The sequence below is a fragment of the Miniopterus schreibersii genome (genome assembly GCF_964146895.1).
Source record: "Miniopterus schreibersii genome assembly, chromosome: 12".
NCBI lineage: Eukaryota > Metazoa > Chordata > Mammalia > Chiroptera > Miniopteridae > Miniopterus > Miniopterus schreibersii.
In genome coordinates, this window is record NC_138112.1 from 47,333,417 (window position 1) to 47,356,755 (window position 23,339).

The window sequence follows — 23,339 nt, forward strand, 5'->3', positions numbered from 1 at the left end:
GGCTTCTGGAGGCCCATGTGGCTGTCATCTGCTCAGGGCCTGCCCTGGGTGGTGTGCTTCTTGCTGCATTGCCATGGTGCTCCTAATGTGTCCCCTGACCAGTCCACACCTGCAGCATGGCCCTGGTTCTTCTGGGCCTTAGTTTTTCACCCGTAAAGTTGCATAATGATGTCCCCAGCCTCTCAACAATGTTGGGAGAATCTACTAAGACTGAGGCAGAAAGATCATTTGTGAGGGAGGAAACATGGCTCATGCAGGGCCGTGTGCAGGAGGAGACTACCATCGCAAGGGCAGGGGGAGTGTTGGGAGGGGACATGGTAGAGGTAAGAGCACAGGCCATGGACCTGGCTGGGCCTCGGTTTGGTCTCCCTGCTGCCTCAGTGTGGGCTGGGGCAAGTGTCCGGCCGAGCCTGTTTCTTCCTGTGTGAAAGGAGAGCGTTTCAGAGGGCAGAGCCCAGTGTGGTGCCTGGCACATAGGATGCACTTACTAAGGGTGAGATCTGGCTGCCTGAGGCACCATTGTCACCCTGGTCCTGGGTTCAGATTCCCCAGGGGAGCTGGTCTAATGAGGCCGTGGCTGAGCCACAGAGACAGGGAGCCCTGGTGGAAGCCTCGTCCGATGGCCTCACAAGCCTCGGGGGCATGAACCACTGTCACCAGTGATATATTTAGCAACACAAAGGTCAGAAATGCCAGGAGCTGGCTTCCTTCTAGGCGGCAGAAATCGTGTCTCCCAAGGCCTGGCTGTCACCAAGCAGATATTTTTTTCCTGTCTGGCCGTCAGGGGATCTGAGTTAAAGCCTCAGAGTGAGGAATCACTGTGGTTCACCCTGGCTTGCTGAGCCTTTCCATTTCCATGGCCCTTTTCCAGCTGTTGTGCTACCCTTGGAAATGCCACCAGTCCTGTCTTTCCAGGTCACCCACTCTTGGCCTCCAGGAACGTCAGCCGTGCCCCCGGCATGCTCTAGCCCCTCCTGCCTCCTCCCTTCACTTATTCTCTTTCCTCCACGAATTTGCCCTTTCTTCCACCTCCATATCTGAAATGGATCCACCCTCCAAGGCCGGCTTTGATGGCCCCCTCTGTCTGGAGCCTTTCCTGATCCCCCTCTGAAGAGGCTGCTCTCCCAGAGAGCCCTTCCTGCCCTTGATCCAGCTGACCTATTGAGGCTGCATGTCTCCCTGACAGCTGCAGCCTCTCAGAGGGCAAGGACCAGCTTAGGCAATGATAGTGCCTGTTACATAACGTGGAACCGATCAATCTTTGCTGAAGCAGTGTACCTCACAACAGTCCTGTGAGGCAGAAAGATCCTATATTATCCCCATTTTACTGATGAAGGAAAAAATGGCCTAGAGAGATTAAATATGTTTTCACAAGACCACGCAGTTAGTAACTGGTGAAAGAAGAATTAGACCCCAGGTCTTCTTTGAGAAATTAAGAAGGTAAATTGGCAGTGCCATATTCCTTCCTGTCCTGTTATGCACGAGGTGGACATGTGGGTGAGGGAGAAGCGGATGAAAGAATGGATAAGAGGATGGGTATGTGGATGGGTATGGATGAATGGGTGGAGGGAAGGACTTATGAATGGATACCCAGATGGGTGGGTAGCTTAGTGGATTGGCCAGGAAACGGATGAATGTGAGGATGGATGGATACATTTCTCATCTCTTGGCTTCAAGGCAGGAGAGGAAGTCTCACCTCTCGTTAAATGAAAACAGCCTAGAGAATGGGACTTGAACCCTGAGGACTTCAAGGTGGAAGGCAGGGTGGAGCAATCCAGCCTATGTGTGAGAAAGTGCATTTGTTAGATGCAGAAGGGGGGTGGTTTGTGGAGTGAGGGAGCTGGGAGCTGGAGGCATGGACTGGCCTAGGGGACTGGCCCACTCTCAAAGATTAGAGTCTCTGATGGAGCAGCACCAGGTTGCAGGTAGTGCCATGTGACAAGGGAGGCCTCAGGGTCCAGGGTGTTCTAGACTCCTTGAAGCCACTGAGTGGGTGGGGGGGGGGGTGGCCTCTGAGCCCCAGGACACACTGAGCATACCTGAGGAGTGTGCTTTCCTGAGGCCCTGGACTGTCCTGGCTTAGGTATACCAAGAGCCACCGCCTTCCCAGTGCCTTTTGCCATCATTGCCCAGTCTCTAGATAGGAGCTCCAAGGCTTTCATTCTAAATGCCAAGCAAGGGCCAATAAAGGGACCACGAACATAGGTGGCCGATAGTTGATCTTGGCAAGGCCTGGAGGCTTAGATGCTGCTAGCCTAGAGCAGACGCTTCCAGCTGGAGCTAAGGATCTCCATTAACACAAGGCTCCGTGCTGTGAGCGGCTGTGCTCACAGACACAAAGCCCTGCTCTAGCATCCCCCAGCACCAGGCTGCACCCCCCACACACATACACTGGCCCCAGCAATCTCCCTGGGAAACCAGGTCCCAATGAGAGCGCCTGGTGTGCCGCTAACTGCTCATTACAGTCCTGGCTGCAGCTAAGTATAGCTCCCGCACACACAAGACCAAGACAACAAGGGAAAGTCTTTCCATAAAAAAGTTCCACGTGCAAACACACAAGCATCTGCACACATATGCTTCCATACTCGTGCATGCCTATGGCCTTGGACACTCGTGGACCCATCCTTGCACCAACACAAATTTTAATTCATCCTCTCAGCATCCGTTCTATACATGTTTGTTGAGGGACTGGGAGGGAGAGTGGTTACGAGCATGTGTTCTGGAGTCAGACAAAGCTGGGTTTCGAATCCTAACTCCGCCACCTCCCAGGTATATGATCATGGGCAACATAACCTCTCCAAGCCTCAGTTTCCTTCTTTGTAAAAATGTGACGGTAACCACAGTGTGGACCTCAGAGATGGTGTATGGGTAACGAGATGGGGCATGTAAGAGTGCTTAGGAACGGGTCCAGCTCAAGATAAGTGTCAGCACCCAGTAGGTGTCTCTGTCCTTGTGATTGATACTATCATAGTGCCTAGCTCTGTGCTGGGAGCTGTATGTAAAGCTGTTATTTCTGGAGGTGGTTGTGAAAAGTGGTAGCTGGTATATAATAGGCACTCAGTAAATACGTGATGATTGAATCAATGAACAACTGAGTGAAAGCTGCATCAATGGATGGCCAATGTCCTTGGAGCTTTCTTCTCTCGGGAGGAATCCACTGCACTTGTCTCTTGCCCAGTGTCTCTGGTAGGATCTAGATGTTCTTGTGGGTAACACAGGGGTCCTAGAGATAGAGCAGGAACTTGAGGGGAGGTTCAGGCCCCTCATTTTGCAGATGGGAAAATGCAGGACAGGGGAGCAGGGAGTTCTGGGCTGGCGCTAGGCAGGGCTCCGTCCAGCCTGGGTAAGAAACAAGCTTCAGGATTTGAAGGTTCTGTCACTGTTCCCAATCTTTGAATAGGCCGGCAGCTAAACTGGCTTGGCCATTGCACCTCCTCAAAAAGAAAGTGACATTTCCTGGTGCTTTTTTAAGCCCAGGCTGGCTGGCCAGGTCTGGGTGTGGAGTGGGGAGGGGGCAGGTAGTGCAGGGAGTCACACAGCCCAAGTCTCTCCTCACCTTGAGTGATCTCAAAATGCTGGGAATAGATATGGTCTCATCTCGCCATGTGTCCCACATTCCAGTTCTGATGCCCAGATTCTAGATTCCACACTCCAGTGCCCCCATGTAGGTTTCTAATTCCACATTCCCGTGCCAGGTTCTGCCCCCTAGGCAGCACTTGGGGTGTTGAACTTCATAACCAGCGCTTTAGCTGGCAGCCTGCGGGTAGGGAAGATGTGTCCGCCTGTCTCTAAACAGGAACCTTTGTCCCCTGTGGTCACTTTCCTCAGTCATTCATGTCCACGGCTGGTGGGGACTCAGGTCTTTGTTTATTGAGTGTGCCCGTTGCCAAGAGATGAACGTGATTGTGCCTGCTGCTCGTGTGTATGAGTCTGCTGTCAATGAATGTGCCCATTGCCAGTGTAGAGGTAGGTCTGCTCTCAACTTCTGTGCCCATTGCCAGTGTAATAAACAATCTCTGTGGAGATTGAGTTGATGAGAACATAGCTGAATGATTTGTGAGTGCGTCCGGGGCCAGTTTAGTCACAGACTCATGGATAGAGATTATCCTTTCCAGGGCAGATGAAGATCTGACGCAAGCGCTGTCAGTGCCTGTGTAAAGGCAAGTCTGACATCAGTGACTGTGCACACTGCCAGTGTAGACACAGGCACAGTGTCAGTGAATCTGTGACTGTGCACACTGCCAGTGTAGATGCAGACGCAGCACCGGTGAATCGCTGATTGTGCACACTGCCAGTGTAGATGCAGGCGCAGCACCAGTGAATCGCTGATTGTGCACACTGCCAGTGTAGACGCAGGCGCAGCACCGGTGAATCGCTGCTTGTGCACACTGCCAGTGTAGACGCAGGCACAGCACCAGTGAATCGCTGCTTGTGCACACTGTCCGCACAGACTCGGGAAAGTGGGCGCCAGAGGAGAGGTTCCCTTCCTACAGAGGCTGAAGGGAGTAAACTTATGCCCACTGTGTAGATAGAAGGATTGAGGCGCCTGATAGTTAGAGGCTGCGAGAAGAGGTTGGCAAAGGGCATCAAGAAGGAGCAGCCAGTGAGGTGGGAGGAAAATCAAGAGCCTGTGGGGCCCTGGCAGATGTGACAAAAAGGAGGGAATGACCAGCTGCTTCAGATGCTGCCGATGCTCAAGGGAGGTGAGGGCTGGGAATTGCCCTGGTTCTTTCTGCCGAGAATGCTCTTCCTCGTAGCCTGTATTTCCCTGGTTGGTTCTTGCCCGTGCTTCCAGCCACTGCACTGCTGCTTCCTCTTGCGGCTGCTCTAACCCCAAGGCTTGTGAAATGCCTTGTGCGTTCTTGGAGCCCTCATCACCTCACATAGGTACGTATTTGCTGGTATGGTTATTTGATAAGTAGCCTCCTCTGCCAGGTGGCCGTTTGCTCACTCTGTACTCAGTGCCCTGCACAGGCCTGGGATTAAGAGTAAATATTTGTTGGAAAGAGAGCAGCTGGACAGTCAGCTGTGGTCCTGTCTGGGCTGTGCCCTCTGCCCTCCTTGAGCTGTCCCTCTTGGGGGTCATCTCTTTATTCCTTTCCCCCAACACACACACACACACACACACACACATGCACACCCTATTGGGAGTCAGAACCCCTGACTCAATACAAAAACACAAGTGGGCATGGAGAGAAATTTCCCAGTGAATTCCTAGTGTACATACCATGAAGCTTGGAAGCTCAGTTTTCTCATTTGCCAAATGGGGACAATCGGGACAGACCTGCTGGTGGCCTAGCTAGTGTGTGTGTATGTGTGTGTGTGATTCATGTAGGATTTAAAATGTGAAGATGTGTTATAAACTACAGACAGCTGTACCCAGTGTCATCTTAATGAGAAGACTGATGTCTTCCTCCCAGGGCTACCTGGATGGATGTGAGAGAGATTTACAAATGGAAGCCCTGGAGCATTGTGGTTTGGAGGTCAGAGCGACCTGGTTTCAAATTCTGCCTGTTACTTCCAAGCTATGTGGGTTTTTGAGTTTTTTGCACTTCGTAATCACTCTGAACCTCAATTTTCTTATCTGCAAAATGGAGGAAATGACACCTTCCACAGAGAGGTTTTTAAAGATGAATGAGATCATGTTTGTAACTGTGGCCGTTGTTACTTGATAGCAGAGGACAGTGAGGCTCAACAAAGCCAAATGCTCCTGCCACCGAGGGGACTGTGAGGTTGGAAAGGGCACAGCACGTGATCCAGTTAGCCATTCATGGGGAGCGCTCAAGAAAAGCAGGCTCGGAACCAGGCCAAGGAGCTGGCCCAAGACGGGGAGTGTGATGGTAGCCGGAGGAGGCCTGGCCTGCAGGATGGATGGCTTAGGGCTGGGTCCGGAGGCCCACCTGTGGGTGTCACAGGGCTGTCACAGGGAAGAAGAGAAGCAGATGTGTTCTGGTGACTCCGGACACAGAATTGGTGTCACCGGGAGAAAGGAGCAGGGAAGCTGACTTATACAAGAAATAAAAACATGTCCCTAGAGTTGTCCAAAGACAGACTGAGTGGCCTCAGGAGCTCCCCTCGCTCATGGTCCCTCACAGAGACATCTGCCTCAGGGTTACCACAGGAGGATTATCGACCTGCCCCCGGGGAAGGCCTGTATATACTATATGGGATGCTTCCTACTTACCTCCTAACCTGGGAATCTCAGTCACACATTTCTTATTCCAAATGGTGGCACAAAAAGGTTTGGGGCACATGACACATCTATAACTGAACCCTTAGAAATAAAGAAGAAAAGAAAAAATAAGAAATAGTGACACCCCAAACCCAGGTAAAGGATTAGTCCAGAGTTGAGCACCAAATTTAGCTGAGCTCCCTGGCAGTCAGAGCAAAAGAGGAAATATGAAGGGTTCCATAACTCATCAGACAAGCACACCAGGAGACACACACTGTTCTAAGTCCTGAACTAGAAGAGCAATTCCTGTGTGGAATACTAGTATTTCTCCGAGTTTAAAATGTTTATGGGAGAGGGTGTTTACAGTTTGGACTCCAGCTAGGAATGAGTGTTGGCTCCCATGGGACCTTCTGGGACCCTGACATCCAGCCTTCCTCGCCTGGGGGAAAGTCAGGCATTCTGGGATAGCACAGCCCTGTTCCCCTAAGATGACCTGGGCCCTCTGTATTCCCAGTGAGTAAGGTTGAAACCAACCTGGAGCAGCCAGGCTGGGCTCACAGGGCACAGCCAGGCTGAATCGTGCTGTGTGTGGTCTGTCTACTGCTGGGAGGGCCCTATAGGAGGCCTGGGGTGCAGGACTTCGAAGTAGGGTAGGGCTGATGGTGCCATTGAGAACCCCTGAGACCTTGGGCAAGATCATTCACCTCTCTAAACCTCAGACTCCTCGTCTGAACAGCAGTGATAACAATAGAGCTCATCTCACTGGGCTGGCGTGAGGCTTAAATGAGACGACGGATGGAGAGCACAGGACGCAGCCCAAGGCAAGGAAGGACCAGGAAGCTGCTTGTGCAAATCTTCCATCTTGTTCCTGAGTTAGGCTGGAAAGCCTGGAGCTCTGGCTCTTACCCCTCATCACTGTATGACCCTTGGTGTCCTGTCCCACCAAGGCTCATTTCCTCTCAGCCCCGAGGCAGGGACTCACGTGGGAAACCCTGTGGAGGTGGGAATGTGAAGTCACCATCACCCTGAAGAGTGCATCCCTTACAGCTGGAGGCCACGGTGCTGGGCTTGGACATGTACTTGCCTTGGGCTGTGGCACCAGGAAACAGGCTCCAAGGGCCATGTCATTGGCCCTCACAAGGCTGTCATTTGTTCCTGGTCTGTTGTTAGCAAGTGATAGCAGGAGCAGAATAAATTATAGGAAAAATAAATGGAAATGAAACACATTTCTCCTTTAGCTGTTGCTGTTGCTCCTTATCCTCCACAACCCCATAATTTGGGGGAAAATAAAAAATGCTGTGTTTGGATTTTTGTAGAAGGAAGCTTTGGCTCAACTCCTAGAATCACAGTGTGCAAGGGAACTGGCAGTCTTGGGGTTTCTCCTGCCCCAGAATTGTGCCCTGGATCTGGAGAATTCCTAGACACCTGGCCTGTTCCTCCAGGCCCCTCAATTATGTCTTCCTTCCTGGAGTCTATTATTCTTATTGTCCCTATTTTAAGAATAAAGGATCTGAGTCTCCGAGATGTTACTTGCCTGCAGTCATAAACCAGTGGCAGAGCTGGGATTCGAATGCAGCTCTCTGAGGCTAAGTCCAGGACTCTTCCTCTTATACTGTGTTGCCTGCTCCCCAGCCCCTAGTGTTGTCTCAGGCTGATGAGGTTCACTGTGCATCGGTGCTGCCTGGCACTGGGTTTCATCTGGCCTCCCAGATCCCAAATGCCAGGATGGGGCTGGCAGCAGCAGAGCCACTGAGGGCAAAAATTAAAGGTAAGCTCTGGCCCCACCCACCACTACTGAACACCAGTCTCTGGGTGTGAGGCCAGGGAATCTACATTTGTATCTCCACTCAGTTGCTCTCTCCCAGCACCCTCCACAAAAGCCTGTCTGCTCCTGCCTCTTTCATGACCCACCAAACTCCTCCAGGGACAGCCTCTTTCTCCCTGCTTTCCCTTCTGCCCTTCCTGGGGGCTTGGGCTGGGCCCTCACCAAGTTCTCTTTGCTGCTAAATCCAGACACTTCTCCTCTAACTTTATGCCACTGAGTCCCTCAGAAGTTGTCCCTCAGGAAACACCCCTCCCCTTGTCCTCCAGGACCAGGGCTGGCCTCATGGGGCAGGCTGGTCACTGCTGCTCAGCCAGGCCCACGCAGGAACCACTGGACTCGGGCTCGATCATGCTGCAAGGGCTGAGCGGAGGCAGGTGGGGGGCACTCTGAAGGAGAGTCCTGCTGTTTTGTGATGTGGGGGCACATCTGCCTCCGTGTCCCAGCTATTCCCAGCTCAGTGGTTCCCATCCCCTGGCTGTAAGATTCCAGGCTTTCCTACATCTGAGACACTCTGATCCCAAGTGCTCCATTTTGATGGAAAAGGACAGGGGCAGGAGTCCCACTGAGGGTTAGAGTGGGAGGTTTGTGTGGGGACCGAAACAGTGTATTTGAATACCTCCTTCTTACTTTCTATGTATTATTTCATTTCGTCATCACAACTACCTGGGAGGCAGGGAATCCTATCCCACCTCCTGCCTATCAAGGAATGAAGGCCCAGAAAGGGGCAGTGACTTGTTCAAGGTCACCAGCTGAGCCAGGCCTAAAACTCAGGTTGGTCTGACCTCAAGGGCCGGCCATTTCTGCTCCAGCTGCTGCTTCCTTTGACAAGAGGGACTCAGCTGCTTTTGACCTGGGATCTAGAAGGCAGGCTGGACCTGGAGAACAGAGAGGCGTGAGAGGGCATTTACGAAAAGGCTCAGAGGCTGCAATGATGGAAGCCCTATGTTAAAGCCTAGGACTGATGTTACAGTAGAAGCTCATTCTCATCTCCGCTCCACCTGAGAGCTCTGTGACCTTGGGCAGGTCCCTTCCCTTTCTCCATTTCTGCCACAAGGGGCTGCTTTTGGACCAGAAGTCTCTGAGGGCCTCATCCCCCGCCCCGCCCCGCCCCTGTGTGTGTGTGTGTGTGTGTGTGTGTGTGTCTAATGACTGTATTCACAAGACCTAAGTACCACTGATTTAAGACATGCCATGAGCCCACTAACAGCATGTTGGGGAAATGGGGAGAAGTACTATTTTAAGGATGTCTACCTTTTATGACATATTTTCATTTCCAAAATGTGCATCTTGGAATGAAAGTGACATGGGAACCTCTGCCACCTCAAAAGTTGCCGCTGTGGGGGCAACCCTTTCTGTTATGTAACCTGGGTCTAGGATCATGAGAATGAATTCGTGAATTCAGTGAAGTGGGTTCTCACCTCTTGGGGAGCCTGGGCTCTGGGCTCCCTGCCACCTGGCCACTGCCTTTGCTGGCCTTGGCTCCCCCACTGCCCACACTACTTCCCAGGACTGAGAGGGCCCATGCAGTGGGACGAGAGGACTCTGATATGGGCACAGCCTTGCCTCCCTGTGGCTTTCCCCTGAGCTGGCTCAGTGGCCTTTTCCACATTCCTACCCTATCTGTCCTCCTTAGGGACAGTCCCAGGGAAAGGGGTATGCCCCAGGCAACTGTGTGAGTGATCATCTCTGGCAGGGAAAAGGGTCCTGGCCCTGGGCTGGGTCTCAACTCAGAGAACACATGTCCAGAGTGCCCAGCCAGACCCTGATTCCACTAAGAGATGGCCCATACATGTGTGTGTGAACACACACACACATCACACCCATGCTTGTGCTCGCGTGCATACCTACATACATTTCACCCATACATGTCCTTACACACCACACCCATAAATGTGCATGCCGCATACACACACGTCACACCTATACATGTCCTTATAAACACACATTTCCACCACCTGCATGGAATATATATGCTACACACAGTGACTGTTTACACAGCCTTGTGCACACTCTTGGAGTCAGTTCACATAAGCAGATGACATACCTTCACCACGTATACACACCTACTCCGCATCTACACACTGCCTCCCCCTTCCCGCCAGCACTCTCCCAGCGCACAGACTTTCCCAAACAGGCACCCACACACCATGTTCCCTGCACACACTCACACCCTCCAGCTCCCACCCTCCATGTACCACCACAGGGAGCTCCTGCCATCCACTGTTCCCTGGGCTGGGTGCCAAGAAGGGAGGATTCATGAGAAGGAATGGGGGCCAGGACCTGGACACTCAAATGGAGTGCTCAGGACCCAGCTAGACTTCTTGGAGTTGATGGTAGGGAGCATTTATTGATGGGCCAAAGAACAGACTGGACCCCAAAGAGCCACCTTCCCCCTTCTCCCCTCCTCGCAGCCCTCAGCCAGCCCCACACGCTGTGGGCATGCCCAGCCCAAGGAAGTGCAGATGAGTGTAATTCAGTTTCCAAACTCAACTGGCAATTTATTTAGGCCAATTGGCCATCCCGCCTGCTCTGCATCACTGACTCCACATGGATTGACTCAAATGCTGTGCACACCCCCCCCCCCCCCCCGCTGGGCAGATTTAATTAGACGGAAAATCTGACCTGAAGCCTCTGGGGGCCTGGGGCCTGGACACCAGCCAGGGCTCCCCTGATTAGCCCCACTGCCTGAAACCTTGCCGAGCCTCAAAATCCTCAGAAGGGACCAAGTCCATCCTCACTTTGCCAGTGCTGACACTGAGGTCCAGAGAGGGGAATAACTTGCCAAAGTCACACAGCGAGTGTGTGACCAGACCAGAAGGTCAATCCCTGCACCACGTTACAACCATAGCCTCATTTCTGGAATACCAAACTGCAGAACACAGGTCCCCACAGAGAATCCGTGAACAGTTCTGAAAAGCAAGTACAATTCTCTAAAGATGACTGTGGCATAAATAATTTATAAATGAAAGTCATAGCACATATTGGTCATTTTAATAGATAGTAAGTTGCCTTTCTGATTTATGGTTCCAAGGGTGGGGCTCTGATAAAAATAACTTGGTGATTTATAAAACATCTTCTTAAGTCAACAGATCGTTAGTAGGTTTGTCTGACTTTACAGCCAACAACCTCACCATCCTGGTTACTATAGAAATGGGATGCCTTGCTCCGTTGCCATGGCTACACTTTCTAGAACACAATTGGTGGGTCTCTCATGGTTTGTGATTTGGTTCTGGGGGAAAAAAGCCAGGAACTACCAGCTTGGCTTTCTGCTGCATTATCAGGAGATCTTGCCTCTGTTGTCTTGAAATTTCACTCATTACCTAAGCACATGCACCGTACTGTGCATGTGGCCACACAAACTACAGCACAGTGTCCCGACCACACCTACCCCACCACCAGCTAGCAGCCCAAGAGGGGCTGGCCTCACAGCTAGCCTGGATCCTGGCTGTGGGGGCACAGATGCTGCCGGATGGGCTGGGGAAAGGAGACAAGGTCTGGTGGGAGGCGGGAAATCAGGAAGCCTGTTGCTGATGGGCAGGCCGTAGGGATGGGAAATCCGGGAGCTGACGTCATTGGAGCGGCAGAGCCTGGGGTCTGTTGTAATCAGAGCAGGTGCACGGTGTGGTGCCCATTTCTGCATCATCCGTGCGCTCTGTATGCGCGCGCATGCTGTGTGGGGGTTTTGGGGTATGCACCCTGCAGTACAGCACCTAGGTGTGTCTGTTTGGTGTGCAGCAATGTGTTTCAGTAAGCTCCATGGGCCCTGTGTTCTCTGCGTACGTGTGGCCCAGACAGTGCTGTAGTTTGTGTGGCCATATGCACAGTACAGTGTATGTACTTAGGTAATGGGTGAAGTGTGTACTCTGGGTAGTTGTGTGTCTGGTCTGTGAGTGACTGTTCCATGTCCTCCGGGTGACTGGGGATTGGGAAGCAGGCAGCTCACATGGGGTGCAGCCCCTGCCCTTGCCTGCAGCCTTTACAGAGAGCGAGAGCCCAGGCTTGCTGCCTTGGGCCTGCTAGGCAGAGGCTCCCTCCTGCCAGGGGTCAGCTGACCCCAGGGCCACCCCTCCCCATGTACTCCCCCCACCTCTCTCCGGCTGAGCTTCTTGAACAGGTTGAGTTCATCTTCCACCCGCCTTCTCTGAGTCTTCCAGGAAGGGGGCCAGGTGGGAATGCAGGCTAGACCATCCAAGGCTGCTGTCAGCATTGATTACCTGAGCAAGGTGTGGCCGCATGCCAGCCCCTGGGGCTGCTCTAGCCCCAGGCACTACTAAGTTCTGGGCAGAGAGGCCCAAGAACCATTCAGGCATGGCTGGGCTCCAGCTTGTGGATCCAGGCACCCCAGCTCTCTCCACTGGAGACGGGCATAGCCTGCCCTCAAGTCTGGGCTGTGGGTGCCAAGCTCCAAGATGAACCATTTGGACATGACTGGGGTCAGCTCCCCAGTTCACAGGACTGTGCTTCTAGCCCCGAGAGCTGTGGCCACTGCAGTGGTGGAAAGAGCTTAGGTTCTGGAGCTGGATAAATTTGGGTCCGAGCCTCTGCTTCATCCCTAGCTTTCAACCCTTGGTCCTTGAACCTCTCGGTACCTAGGTTTCCTTTTTAGCACAATGGGGTACGACCACCTGTCTGACCAGGTAGTGTGAGGATTAAAGGTGCAGAATAGATCCTTAGCCTGGTTGGCTTCCTCCTCTCTCCTTCCTGAGCGCAGCTTCCCTGAGGCTGGACAGAAGGGAGCGGGGACTCAGCTGCAGTGAGCTCTTGCTTTGGCGGTGCACCGTGGCTGACCTGCTGGCCTCTAGGCTTCGGAGGATGTGGTGGTCTGAGCGAGCCAGGGGCACCTTCCTCCACAGCCCTCCTAGGAGCCACTTGGGCCTGGATGTTGCTGAGGCTCTGCCTGTGACAAAGGCCAGAGGGAAGGCACCACGGAGCCTAGGCAGGGCCGGAGGCCTGGCTTCCACCTCTTCCAGCTTCCCTGCGGAAGAAGTCCTAATGTCTGGCTCACCGCCTGGATGCTGCTGTCCACCTCCCATCCCCACTCCTTTGGCTCTGGGGCCCAGAGGAGAAAGAATTTAGACAGGATCTCCACTGATGGCTGAGAACCAAGGATTTTTTCCTGCCTTAATTCCTATAAGACCGGACCTCTTTCCAGGCCTCATTTTCCCCATCAAGATCTGTCCTGTGAGAGGAGCAAATGGGGTGAAAACTCTAGGGGCCTGTCGGGGCACCTGGGAGGGAGAAGGTTCCTGGGACACCAGAGCCCTTTCTGGGCTGTTCCCATGAGTCTCCTCTAATGAGCACTAATGAGCCAGAGTTGGATACAAACTCGCTGTCTCCTAGGGGGTGAATTTAGAGTCTCCTTGGGGTCTCTGCATTTGCTGCCTCGTAACGGCCTCAGCTGCCACAAGGAACCTTGCCTGGAGAAGGTGTCCCAGGAGAAGGGCTACTTAGTGGAGTGCTGAAGGATGATGGGTTTTTCCAGAGAAAAATTGGCAGGAGCACTCTGGTGGGAGGAAGGACAGGTGTGACAATGCGGAGATGAGGGGACATGGGGGTGGGGGTCAGAGTTGCATGTGGTAAGAATGGTGGTTGGGCGCATGTAAGGATGTTAGGGAAGCTAGGGCACAGAGAGCCTCGTGTGCCAGGCTGAGGAGTTAGGGCTTTTCTGTGGTCAGGGGCATGCAGACCTGGAATTCAAGCCAGCTGCTCCCTCTGGTTTGGAAGCTGGACTGGTGGCCAAGACTAAAGCCTAAAACCTGTTAGCTTTGACGGCATTAGCCCTGTTGAGAGTCACATATAAGCAGAGGGGACAGAGGAGGGTAGATGTGGGACAGATTAGGAGGGTAATGCCATGGCTGATGGGGCAGTGAAGAGGAGAGGTGCCTCCTGCCTTCTGCCACTGCCCAGGGTCGGGAGCCCAGGGGTGCAGTGAGCCCTGCCTCTTGGCATCCCTCTTTCACAAAGGCCAGGGAAGGGGTATGGCTGGAGCATGACCTGCCCATGGGGATTATGGGCTGTGAATGCCAAGCTCCGAGATGGGACCATCCAGAGGGAATCTGGGGCCAAATACCCAGTGGACAGGGATGTTTTAGCTCCAAGAGCTTTGGCAGCTCTGGTGATGGAAAGTGCTGGACAAACGGGTTGGAAGTGGCAGTCTCTTTCAGCCACTTCCATTTTGCTTTCCTGGTCTACCTCCGTGGTGACCCAGGTCGGCACTATCTGGACACTTGCAGAGCTGTTTCTGGAGCCAGAAGATCTGGTTTAAGTCCCTACCGTATCCCACCTTGTCAAACCTCACCCACTTCATAGGGCTGAGGGGGCCTCACCTTTTCAGTTCACTGCTTTGTACTCAACTCCCTGTGTGTCCTTTACCCTCAGCTGGGCAAGAAGCTCCCTGAGAGCTGGGCTGAGGCCCTACTCCCCTCTGTGCTGGTGCTTGCTGAGGAAGGAAAGGCAGAAAGGGTGGGTGGGTGGGTGGGTGGGTGGATGGATGGATGGATGGGTAGATAGGTGGGTGGATGGATGATGGATGGATGGTTAGGTGGATGGATGGGTGGATGGATGGATGGAAGGAATGGAAGGGAGGGAAGGAGGGAGGAAGGGAAGGAAGAAAGAAGAGAGGAGGGAAGGAAAGAATGGACACATTCATGTTGGATGGGAGAGAGAGAGGGAGGGGGAAGGGAGAAAGGAACAAAGGAAGGAAGGAATGGAGGGAGAAGGGGGGGAGGCAGGGAGGGGACGAAAAGGATAAATGGATCTATGGACCAAAGGGAGGGAGAGAATAGAGGAAGGAAGGATGAATGGATGGAAGGGAGGGAGAAAGGAAAGAAGGAAAGGTGGGGATGGAGAGATGGGTAAAGGAAAGGAGGGGCAGGGGAATGGCAGCAAGGGTGCATGGGGATCACAATGGGTAGTAGTCTCAGATAACATTTTTGAAAACCGCTCCATGCACTAAAGCCAGCAGGACTGCCAGCATCCCATGATGACTGCCTTGGGCAGGTCTCTTCCTGTTTCTGGCCCTCAGGCTTCCCCATGGGTAGCATGTAAGGTCTTGGATCAGATAATCCCTAAAGGCTTCTCTTATGTTGACATTCTGAAATGCTAGCTTTGTCCCTTCGCCTTCCCTCTCCCCTTCCCCCAGCCCAGAATGTAGCTTGGAAGGTCCACATAGTTCTTGGTTTCTAGATCCCTTCCAAGTTGGGTGCCAGGTCCCAGGGCCATGGTCAACCCAGACAGGGCTGTTCTGGGACTTCCAATGCTGCCCCCTCCCCAACCCAACCAGGTGGGGAGGGGTGTCAATGTAAACTAAAGAAATTGCTAGAAGCAGTATGGCTGCCTCCTTCTGAAGGTACAGGGTGAGACCGTGGCACTCCTTGAAGTTATCTGTGAGGGCACCTCTGTAGACCAAAGGTGCCACCTATTCCAGACTGCAACCCAGGGCTGCCTCCAGGAAGATGGCCGTGTTCTGACCATGGTCTGTTTTGGCCAAGCAGAGAAAAGGAGGGTCCAGAGGGAATGGGAGTGGTGGGAACATACAGGCAAGAATGACCAGCTGGGTCCCTGAAGGAGAGCTGCTTGGCCAGGGTTCCATCTGCCCAGGGCCGTGCCTAAGGTGGCCATGGAAGGTTAGCGTTCCGGGCGACCCAACTGGAGGCTGCAAGAAGAGACCTTGCCTGAAATTCAGTCTTGAGCAGGAGGATTTGAAACTTAGACAGCTGCTTGATTATCTTTTCTTGGTTTCCCATGTCTCCTGGGACTTGAGAAGCCCAAGGGGTTATTATATGGGGCCCCCAAACCAAACCAAAGGATCTCCTGAACCTTTCTCCAGGGGGCTCAGGGGCAGAGCGGGTGATTCTGGACAGGCCAGGTTATTCCGGCCATTTCCTTCTCACCGATGGGGTCTGAGAGAAGCAGGTGCTCACATATACTTGGAAAGCGCCAGCACCCCAACAGCTTCTTCCTCCCTCCTACCCACACCCCTACCCAGGGGCTGGCAGGCAACAGCAGGAGAAAAGCAGACCCTATGGTTTATGGTGCCTTTGAGGATATCTTGTCCAATTCACTGACTGATGCCAGAACCAGCAACACAGTGTCTCTGACATATGACCCTTTAGCCTCTATTTGAATACCCCCAAGGATGGGGAACTCACTTCCAGTTTGGGTATGTGAGTTCCTAGGAGGATAGAGAATTGAAAAAAGTCATCTAAGGCCCTGAAGCAGATAAAATCTTTAGATCTAGACTGGATAGAACCTGAAAGAGATTCCGTGAGTGAAGCACAGATTCACAAAAAGGAGAGCGAACGGGCTGCAGCAGGAAGGACAAAAGATGGGAGATGTGGCTGATTCCACCGTAGCTGTCCCTTCTCATTTCTTTGCCAACTTCAGCACCAGCAAGCAAGGTCACTTTTATTAGTCAGGGTGGCTAAATGCTTTAACCAGTGTCCCCCAAACCACAGTGGCTTAACACAATAGGAGTATATTTCCCACCCAAGCAATAGTTCAACGAGAGTATTTATGGTCTTTTTCAGGGACCCAGGCTCCTTTCTCCCGGTGGTCCTGCTGGCGCCTAGGGCTTCAGCATTTGCCTGGCAGTGGGGGGAAGATGGAGTAGGAAGGTTTTATGAGCCAGACTGGCAGTAATGCACACTCCTTTCAAGCAAGGTCCACTGGCCTGAATTCAGTCACATGACCCCACCTAACCCAAGGGAGGCTGGGAAATGTAGTCTAGCTGCGCATCCAAGAGGAATGGAAACATGTTTGTAAAACAAAGCAATCTCTGGCACAACCCTTTAACTCCTGAGTTTCTTTACCCTGTGTCCTGAGGAGGGAGAGGTGGCCTGTCGGCTTGGCCCGTGTTGGAAGGTTCACTGTGCAGGCCTCTTCCCAACACAAAGGCTCCTCCGGTTTCTCTGCTCTGGGTGGGAGGGCCTGCCCTCTGACACTCTGTGTTTCTCCCCCACAGTATGTGGCCTTGGCCTCCCTCTTCTTCATCCTGGTCTCCATCACCACGTTCTGCCTGGAGACCCACGAGCGCTTCAACCCCATTGTGAACAAGACGGAGATCGAGAACGTTCGGAATGGCACGCAAGTGCGCTACTACCGGGAAGCGGAGACGGAGGCCTTCCTCACCTACATCGAGGGTGTCTGCGTGGTCTGGTTCACCTTCGAGTTCCTCATGCGTGTTGTCTTCTGCCCCAACAAGGTGGAGTTCATCAAGAACTCGCTCAACATCATTGACTTTGTGGCCATCCTCCCCTTCTACCTGGAGGTGGGCCTGAGCGGCCTGTCCTCGAAGGCCGCCAAGGATGTCCTGGGCTTCCTGCGCGTCGTCCGCTTCGTGCGGATCCTGCGCATCTTCAAGCTGACCCGGCACTTTGTGGGCCTGCGGGTCCTGGGCCACACGCTCCGCGCCAGCACCAATGAGTTCCTACTGCTGATCATCTTCCTGGCCCTGGGTGTCCTGATCTTCGCCACCATGATCTACTATGCTGAGAGGATAGGGGCACAGCCCAACGACCCCAGTGCCAGTGAGCACACCCACTTTAAGAACATCCCCATTGGCTTCTGGTGGGCCGTGGTCACCATGACAACACTGGGCTACGGAGACATGTACCCGCAGACATGGTCCGGTATGTTGGTGGGAGCACTGTGCGCGCTGGCGGGTGTGCTGACCATCGCCATGCCCGTGCCCGTCATCGTGAACAATTTCGGGATGTATTACTCCTTAGCCATGGCTAAGCAGAAACTACCAAAGAAAAAAAAGAAGCATATTCCGCGGCCACCGCAGCTGGGATCTCCCAATTATTGTAAATCTGTCGTAAACTCTCCACACCACAGTACTCAGAGTGACACATGCCCGCTGGCCCAGGAAGAAATTTTAGAAATTAACAGAGCAGGTAGGAAACCTCTTAGAGGCATGTCGATCTGACCTTTCACCTCTGCCCCCGTAGCGATGATTCCAGATTCAGTCAGACTGCTTCCTTAGTTCCGTGGGCGACCCCGGACCCCCGCACTCAATCTCGAAGTGTGGAGCCTGGGGGCCCAGGGAGATGCTGGGCAGCCAAGTTCACAAGGCGAGAGCCAGCTAGAGGAACCTCACTGGTGGCCCTGGGTAAGGAGGTTGACGTGCTGGTCTCATGAGATTCTGAAGAGATGACGTGGCCCTCGAGGTTGCCGAGGACTCTCTTAGGAGCCCGGAGAGCTGCTGCTCGGTGGGCAGGAGTCCAGCGTGAGTCTCTGACTCAGGCCACTGACCTGGTGTCTGGGCAGGGCGGGGGTGGGCGTGATTTGGAAATGGCAGACAGCTTCCGATTCGGTCTTTACACGGCTCCCTTCAGGCTGTGCAGACGGTACAGGTGGTGCATGGGATCTGGCAGGAGGGTCTCTGCAAAGGCAGTAGCAAGGATTCTCAGCCCAGCAGAGCCCATCTCCATAGCTGAGTGGGATTCGTGCTCGGATTCCGGCTGCCTAGCGCCAGGTGCGTCCTAGGAGACGCCTCTAGCCCTCCGTAACAAGCTTACTTCCCCCACAGCATGCCGAACCAACTCATCTTCTACCATCACTCTAGAGTTTAGCATTTATCTTTAGAACCTGTTGGAGTGACTCTAGCTTTCACGTTGTCTGTTTGGGTTGATGGTTGAGTGGGAGTTTCGATGGCCTTCTGATGGAAGCGGCTGGTGAGCAAAGGATTAGAGGGGCCACCACCCCTGGCAGCTTAGATGAAAGCGCTACAGACCAGCAACCACCTCCCACCGATGGTTCTCCCCATGTCCGGCGGTAGAAACTGCAGCAGCAATACATGACACCCCAACCAGTGTACAACCACTTTCCCGTGAATTAGGTGGGGGCCGGGGAGGGGGGAGGGGGCGGGGGGCATGAAACAATACTAGTCACCGTGGGATATATTCTAATATTCCATGGCTAGTGGTTCGTTATGGGACTCTCTCAGTTTTATGAGAACCTGCACATAGCACATAAAGTTGATCACGGGGCTCTGGTCTGAAGATATAAAGCCCATAGTCTACCTCTACCCATGGAATACCATCGACTTATTCTGTGGACACAGGGATTTCAAAGGAATGGATGACCCAGAGAAGAATACAGCACTGAGCTAAGGAGCGTGGGGCGAGGGAGGCTGAGTGAGTGGTAGGTAGCGTTTAGTTTATGAAGGACACCAGGGTCCAGGTCTGGCAGGGGAGCTGCAGGCTAGCTCAGCCCCAGATGAGCAGGTTTGCCCCGGTTTGGGTGGCCTACCCCAGCGTATGATTGATTCTTCCCCCCTGCTGAGGCACTCTCTTCCCAGCCACCCCCATCCTGCTCCACATCTGGCTTCATCCCACAGCTGTGCTGCCCAGAACAGTACCCCCAAGGCCCACTTATCTGCTCAAAGGAGGTCTCCAACCCCTTCTCCTGTCCCCATACCCTCCCCCTCCCTGGGATTCCTGTAGGCACCTGAGAGGAACTTGGTTAGTGTCTTGGGCTAGGCCAGAAGGTGGGCAGGGGTCTCAGGAACTGGAATAGGGAACCTGGGGTGGGGCTGGGCTCCCCCTGCCAAGGCATGGCTCCTGCTTAGGAAGCCAGGCATTGGCTGGTGGAAAGCTCCAACCCTACCTCTATGCTTTGGATGAGCTAGTTGTTTGTCCTCAGGAGCCACCATCCTGGCAAGGAAAGTTCCTGGGGCTCGAGGGGAGGGTCTGGATTGGCTTAGCCCCCAGCTCTACCCCAGGCTCCATCAGGAAGAGCTGAGCCTGAGTGGCATCACCATGGTGCAACTTGGCCCTTCCTTCACATCTTCCCCAACACTGGATCTTTCAGGATTAGTGCCCCAAGCATGGGTGCCCCAGGCCAGCCTGTCAAGGATCCCCCAGTTCACTCCAATCAGGCACAGATCGTCTGTGCTCCTGACAATGCCAGTATTCTCCGTGTGCTAATTGCGTGCGCACACACATGCACGTACCACACATGCATGCGCACACACGCACGCGCACACACACAGAGTACAGACGTGTGTGCTCTGACATGTACACCAGCTAGTCCCAGGGAACAAGCCCTCTTCCCATGCTGCAGCAGACCTGGAAAGTCCATGCACTCCTGTTGGATCCCCTGGACCCCACAGCCTGGCAACCCTGCTCCTGGGAGCTTCCGCACCCTGGCCCCAGGTCTCAAGAACCCAGAGCTCTGGCAGGAGCAGTCTGTATGGCTGGAAGGTGTTCTGTGGCCCTCCCAAGCCTGCCCTCTGAAGCCCCATGCCGGTGTCCTCCTCCTGCCTTTCCAGTCCCATCCCCACATTGGATCTCCACTCCCTTCCCAAGTATTCACGTCCCCTCCTGGTGCTGTTTTAATGTCCAGACCTGTCCACCTTGGCTCTGAGACCCCCTCTGAGCTTCATCCCTCACCAGAACACCCCTTCCTCCAAAAGCTGGTGTGTGAGACCCAGATTAACTGTCACTGAGAGGGGTATGGTCCTTAGGGGTATTCCCCCATTTCTGCCTCCCTGAATCCCTTCCCGTTCCCCTTCTTTTCTGCTTACAGCTCTGCACCTAGATGGGCATGGGACTGAGGGTGCATTTGTGAGTGAGTGGGGGCAGACCAGAGGCAAGGAAGGCAAGTGTGGGTGGAGACCGGGCCCTGCAGGGATTGAGGGAGGTGAGATGCAGCTCCCAAGTCCTGTCCAGCCTCATTCCACCCTCAATAGCAGTCAGGCGCCTCAGCGAAACCTGGGGTCTCCAGTTCCTCTTTTAGAACCTAGGTTCGGGACAAGTACAGCATGCTGGGCTCTGAGGGCACCCCCCCTCCAGGGCATGATCCCTGGGACTCCAGCAAGGCCTCCCAGCCATGCCATAGCTCCTTCCCCTCCCCCCACCTCTGGTCTCTGGAAGCCTCAAGTCTCTGTGTCTGTGAGGAATGATCTGGTCTTTTCCTCTGTACCATGGCTAGCATGGCCTCAGTGTCAGGGAGATTTGTCCTGGGGGGGGCTGTAGGACCTTATGGGGGTATGTCAGGAGGGTACCCCACATCATCAGCGGCTGCCTGGAGCTGATAGCCAGGAGATGTTGCTCCCCCCACCATCTGCAGTCAGGAGGCCCAGACCACTTGCTCTGGATGGCTCGGAGTGCTCCTCTGTCCTGCCACGTCCATTCACGTGTGTCTTGTCCATCTCTACTCCTGTGATGTGGGTCAGTCCTCTGTGGTGCCATGTCTGGGGCTACGGTGTCCCACCATAGGTGATCAGTGGGCTGGCGGGGAGGAGGGGTGGTGGCCAGACCCTCTTTCCTGCCCACAGGCACCCTCAGCAGCAGTGACCCCCAGAGAAGACCCTGCCTGGGCCCCTGGGAACTACCACTGCAGCTTCTGGGTCCTCTTAGGGTGGTGGTGGGAGGTTCTCTCCAGAGCAGTGAGTCCTAAGTGCGCCTCTCCCAGCCCTCCCTTTTCCCCTGCTTGGCTGCAGAGAGTGCCTGGAGTGGTGCTAGCCGGGGTAGGGTGAGTGACGATTGGGGCAGAGGTGACCAGGCAGGGTGTGGGCAGGGCCCCTCACATGAGCTGATCAAGTTTCTGCTCAGATACAGGGCCTGGGTGGGCAGCTGGGGCCCGTGTGGGGTCCATGTGGCCCCCAGGCGGGCTAAGGGGGAAGTATCCAAAAAATGATGCAACTCTGAGGGCCAGGCCTGGTGTTCTTTTCTGTGTTTTTCATATTCTCTCTTTTTCTCTCTCTCCGCTAATCATGTTTCTCTCTCTTTCTCTCCTCGTTTTGTTGCATGACTTGTGCCGGTTCTCGTGACTGTACTCTGCTCGTGTCTCCCACAGACTGTCCCCAGATAGCCTGGGACTTTTTCCCTGAGCCCCCCGCTGGGCAGAACCCTTGGAGCTAAACCCAAGGAAATGCCCAGCAACCCCCCACCCCACCCCAGCCCTGTGTGCGCCCCCGGCGCCCGCTGCTGGTCTGAACAGTAAGTACATCGGCTGTGCCTGGACCAGGGCGAGAAAGCCAGCCCCGCTGGTGAAGGGCCCTGACACCCGGTTCTCCTTGCTCCAAAGTTTTAAAAAAATGACCCTCTCGCGGATGCTCATCTATCTCAGCCCATTTCAAAGCCTGGAAACCATCTCCGTGAGCCGCTGCCCATGCTGCCATTTCATCATCGCAAGCCCGCGGGTCTAGTGGGGCCAAGGGACCCTGGCCCAGGGGAGGCAGGGCTCCGGCCTTCTGGGGAGCAGGTGGAAACCGAGGCCATCTCATCCCAAGGATGGGGTAAGGGCGGAGGGGGGAGTCTTGGGTGAGCTGACCCTCTGGCCTTTTTCACGGGTTCCCCAGGTTTGCAGAGTAGGTCCCTCCTTTGTTTCTCTTTCGTCCAGCCAGCCTTTGGAGTTGGGGAGGGAGGATGCTCCCACTTTCTGACAGCACCCCAAACCGCAGATAAACTAACAGCCCAGGGAGGCTGGCTCCTTCACAGAGCAAGACCTAAACACTCTCACCCAATTACAGCCCTTCCTCAAACTCATGGTCGAGAGTAGAAGCAGAGCCAAGTGTGTCTTGGGGGTCCCTCAAGGAAGGAAGGGTGTGCAGCTCACACCTACCCAGGGATCCCTGCCGGTTGCCCCCTGCTCCCTTCCCCTGCAGGGAAAACCAGCCCCAACTTTGGACCCTTTAAAGTCTGTGGGAGCTGGATGCTCCAGGGGCATGGCGCTGGGGGACAGAGACTTTGGGTGGGGACACAGCACTCAGAACCAGAGGAGGCCTCGGGCTCCACCCTTCACCTTTGACCCACCCCTGAGCAAGAGCTGTAGGCTGTGGACCCCTCCCCTGACCAAGGATGGCCAACGGAGGGACAGCACGTCCTGGCTCCCCCAGATGGAGACGCAGCCTGGTAGGACTTACTGTTTCCCTTTGAGGAAGCTTGGGCAGGATTCTCTGTGCCCCGACTTCCGCACCCCCATCCATGCCCCCTCTCCCCAGTCACCCTCCTTCAGCCCAGAGACCCTTGGGAGGGAAGCGGGTCCGCCGGAGGGGTGGCAGGGCCGGGCGTGTGTGTGTGCGCACGGGTGTGTGCCCACAGACACGCCCAGTGCAAGGCCCAGCCCCAGTCAGTGGTGTCCGAGTTACCTCGGTAACTGGCCTCAGGCTCAGCGTAAGGCGGGAAGCGAAGCCCCGGACTTGCCGAGAAACGCACTGGACGTGAACTGCTTGCCATCTTGTATGACAGACTTTTTTTAAGTTCCAAAATTATGATGGGATTTTTTTTGGATTTGCTTTACGAATAAACCTGATTGGTCCATTTCTCTTTTGACTGACTGCCTCTTTGTAGTGACATTATGTGCACACGGCCGGGATCCCGCCCTCGGGCACGC

General features: G+C 54.3%; 1 protein-coding gene across 3 annotated transcripts in view; it reads left to right on the plus strand.

The window, feature by feature from the left end:
• The window catches only part of KCNC1 (potassium voltage-gated channel subfamily C member 1), a 42,243-nt gene that overhangs the window by 13,791 nt on the left and 5,113 nt on the right, over positions 1-23,339 (plus strand). Inside the window, exons 2-4 of one of the 3 annotated variants that reach the window (XR_014000027.1) lie at positions 16,960-17,893; positions 21,801-21,943; positions 22,032-23,264. Coding sequence is in view for 2 of the 3 variants with exons in the window: in XM_081154311.1 (XP_081010437.1) it covers positions 16,960-17,893; positions 21,801-21,865 (999 nt within the window). In the remaining variant the exon portion in view is untranslated. Of the gene's footprint in view, positions 1-16,959; positions 17,894-21,800; positions 23,276-23,339 lie in introns of those variants that run through there. The other 2 variants (XM_081154311.1, XM_081154310.1) reach the window with 2 other exon arrangements.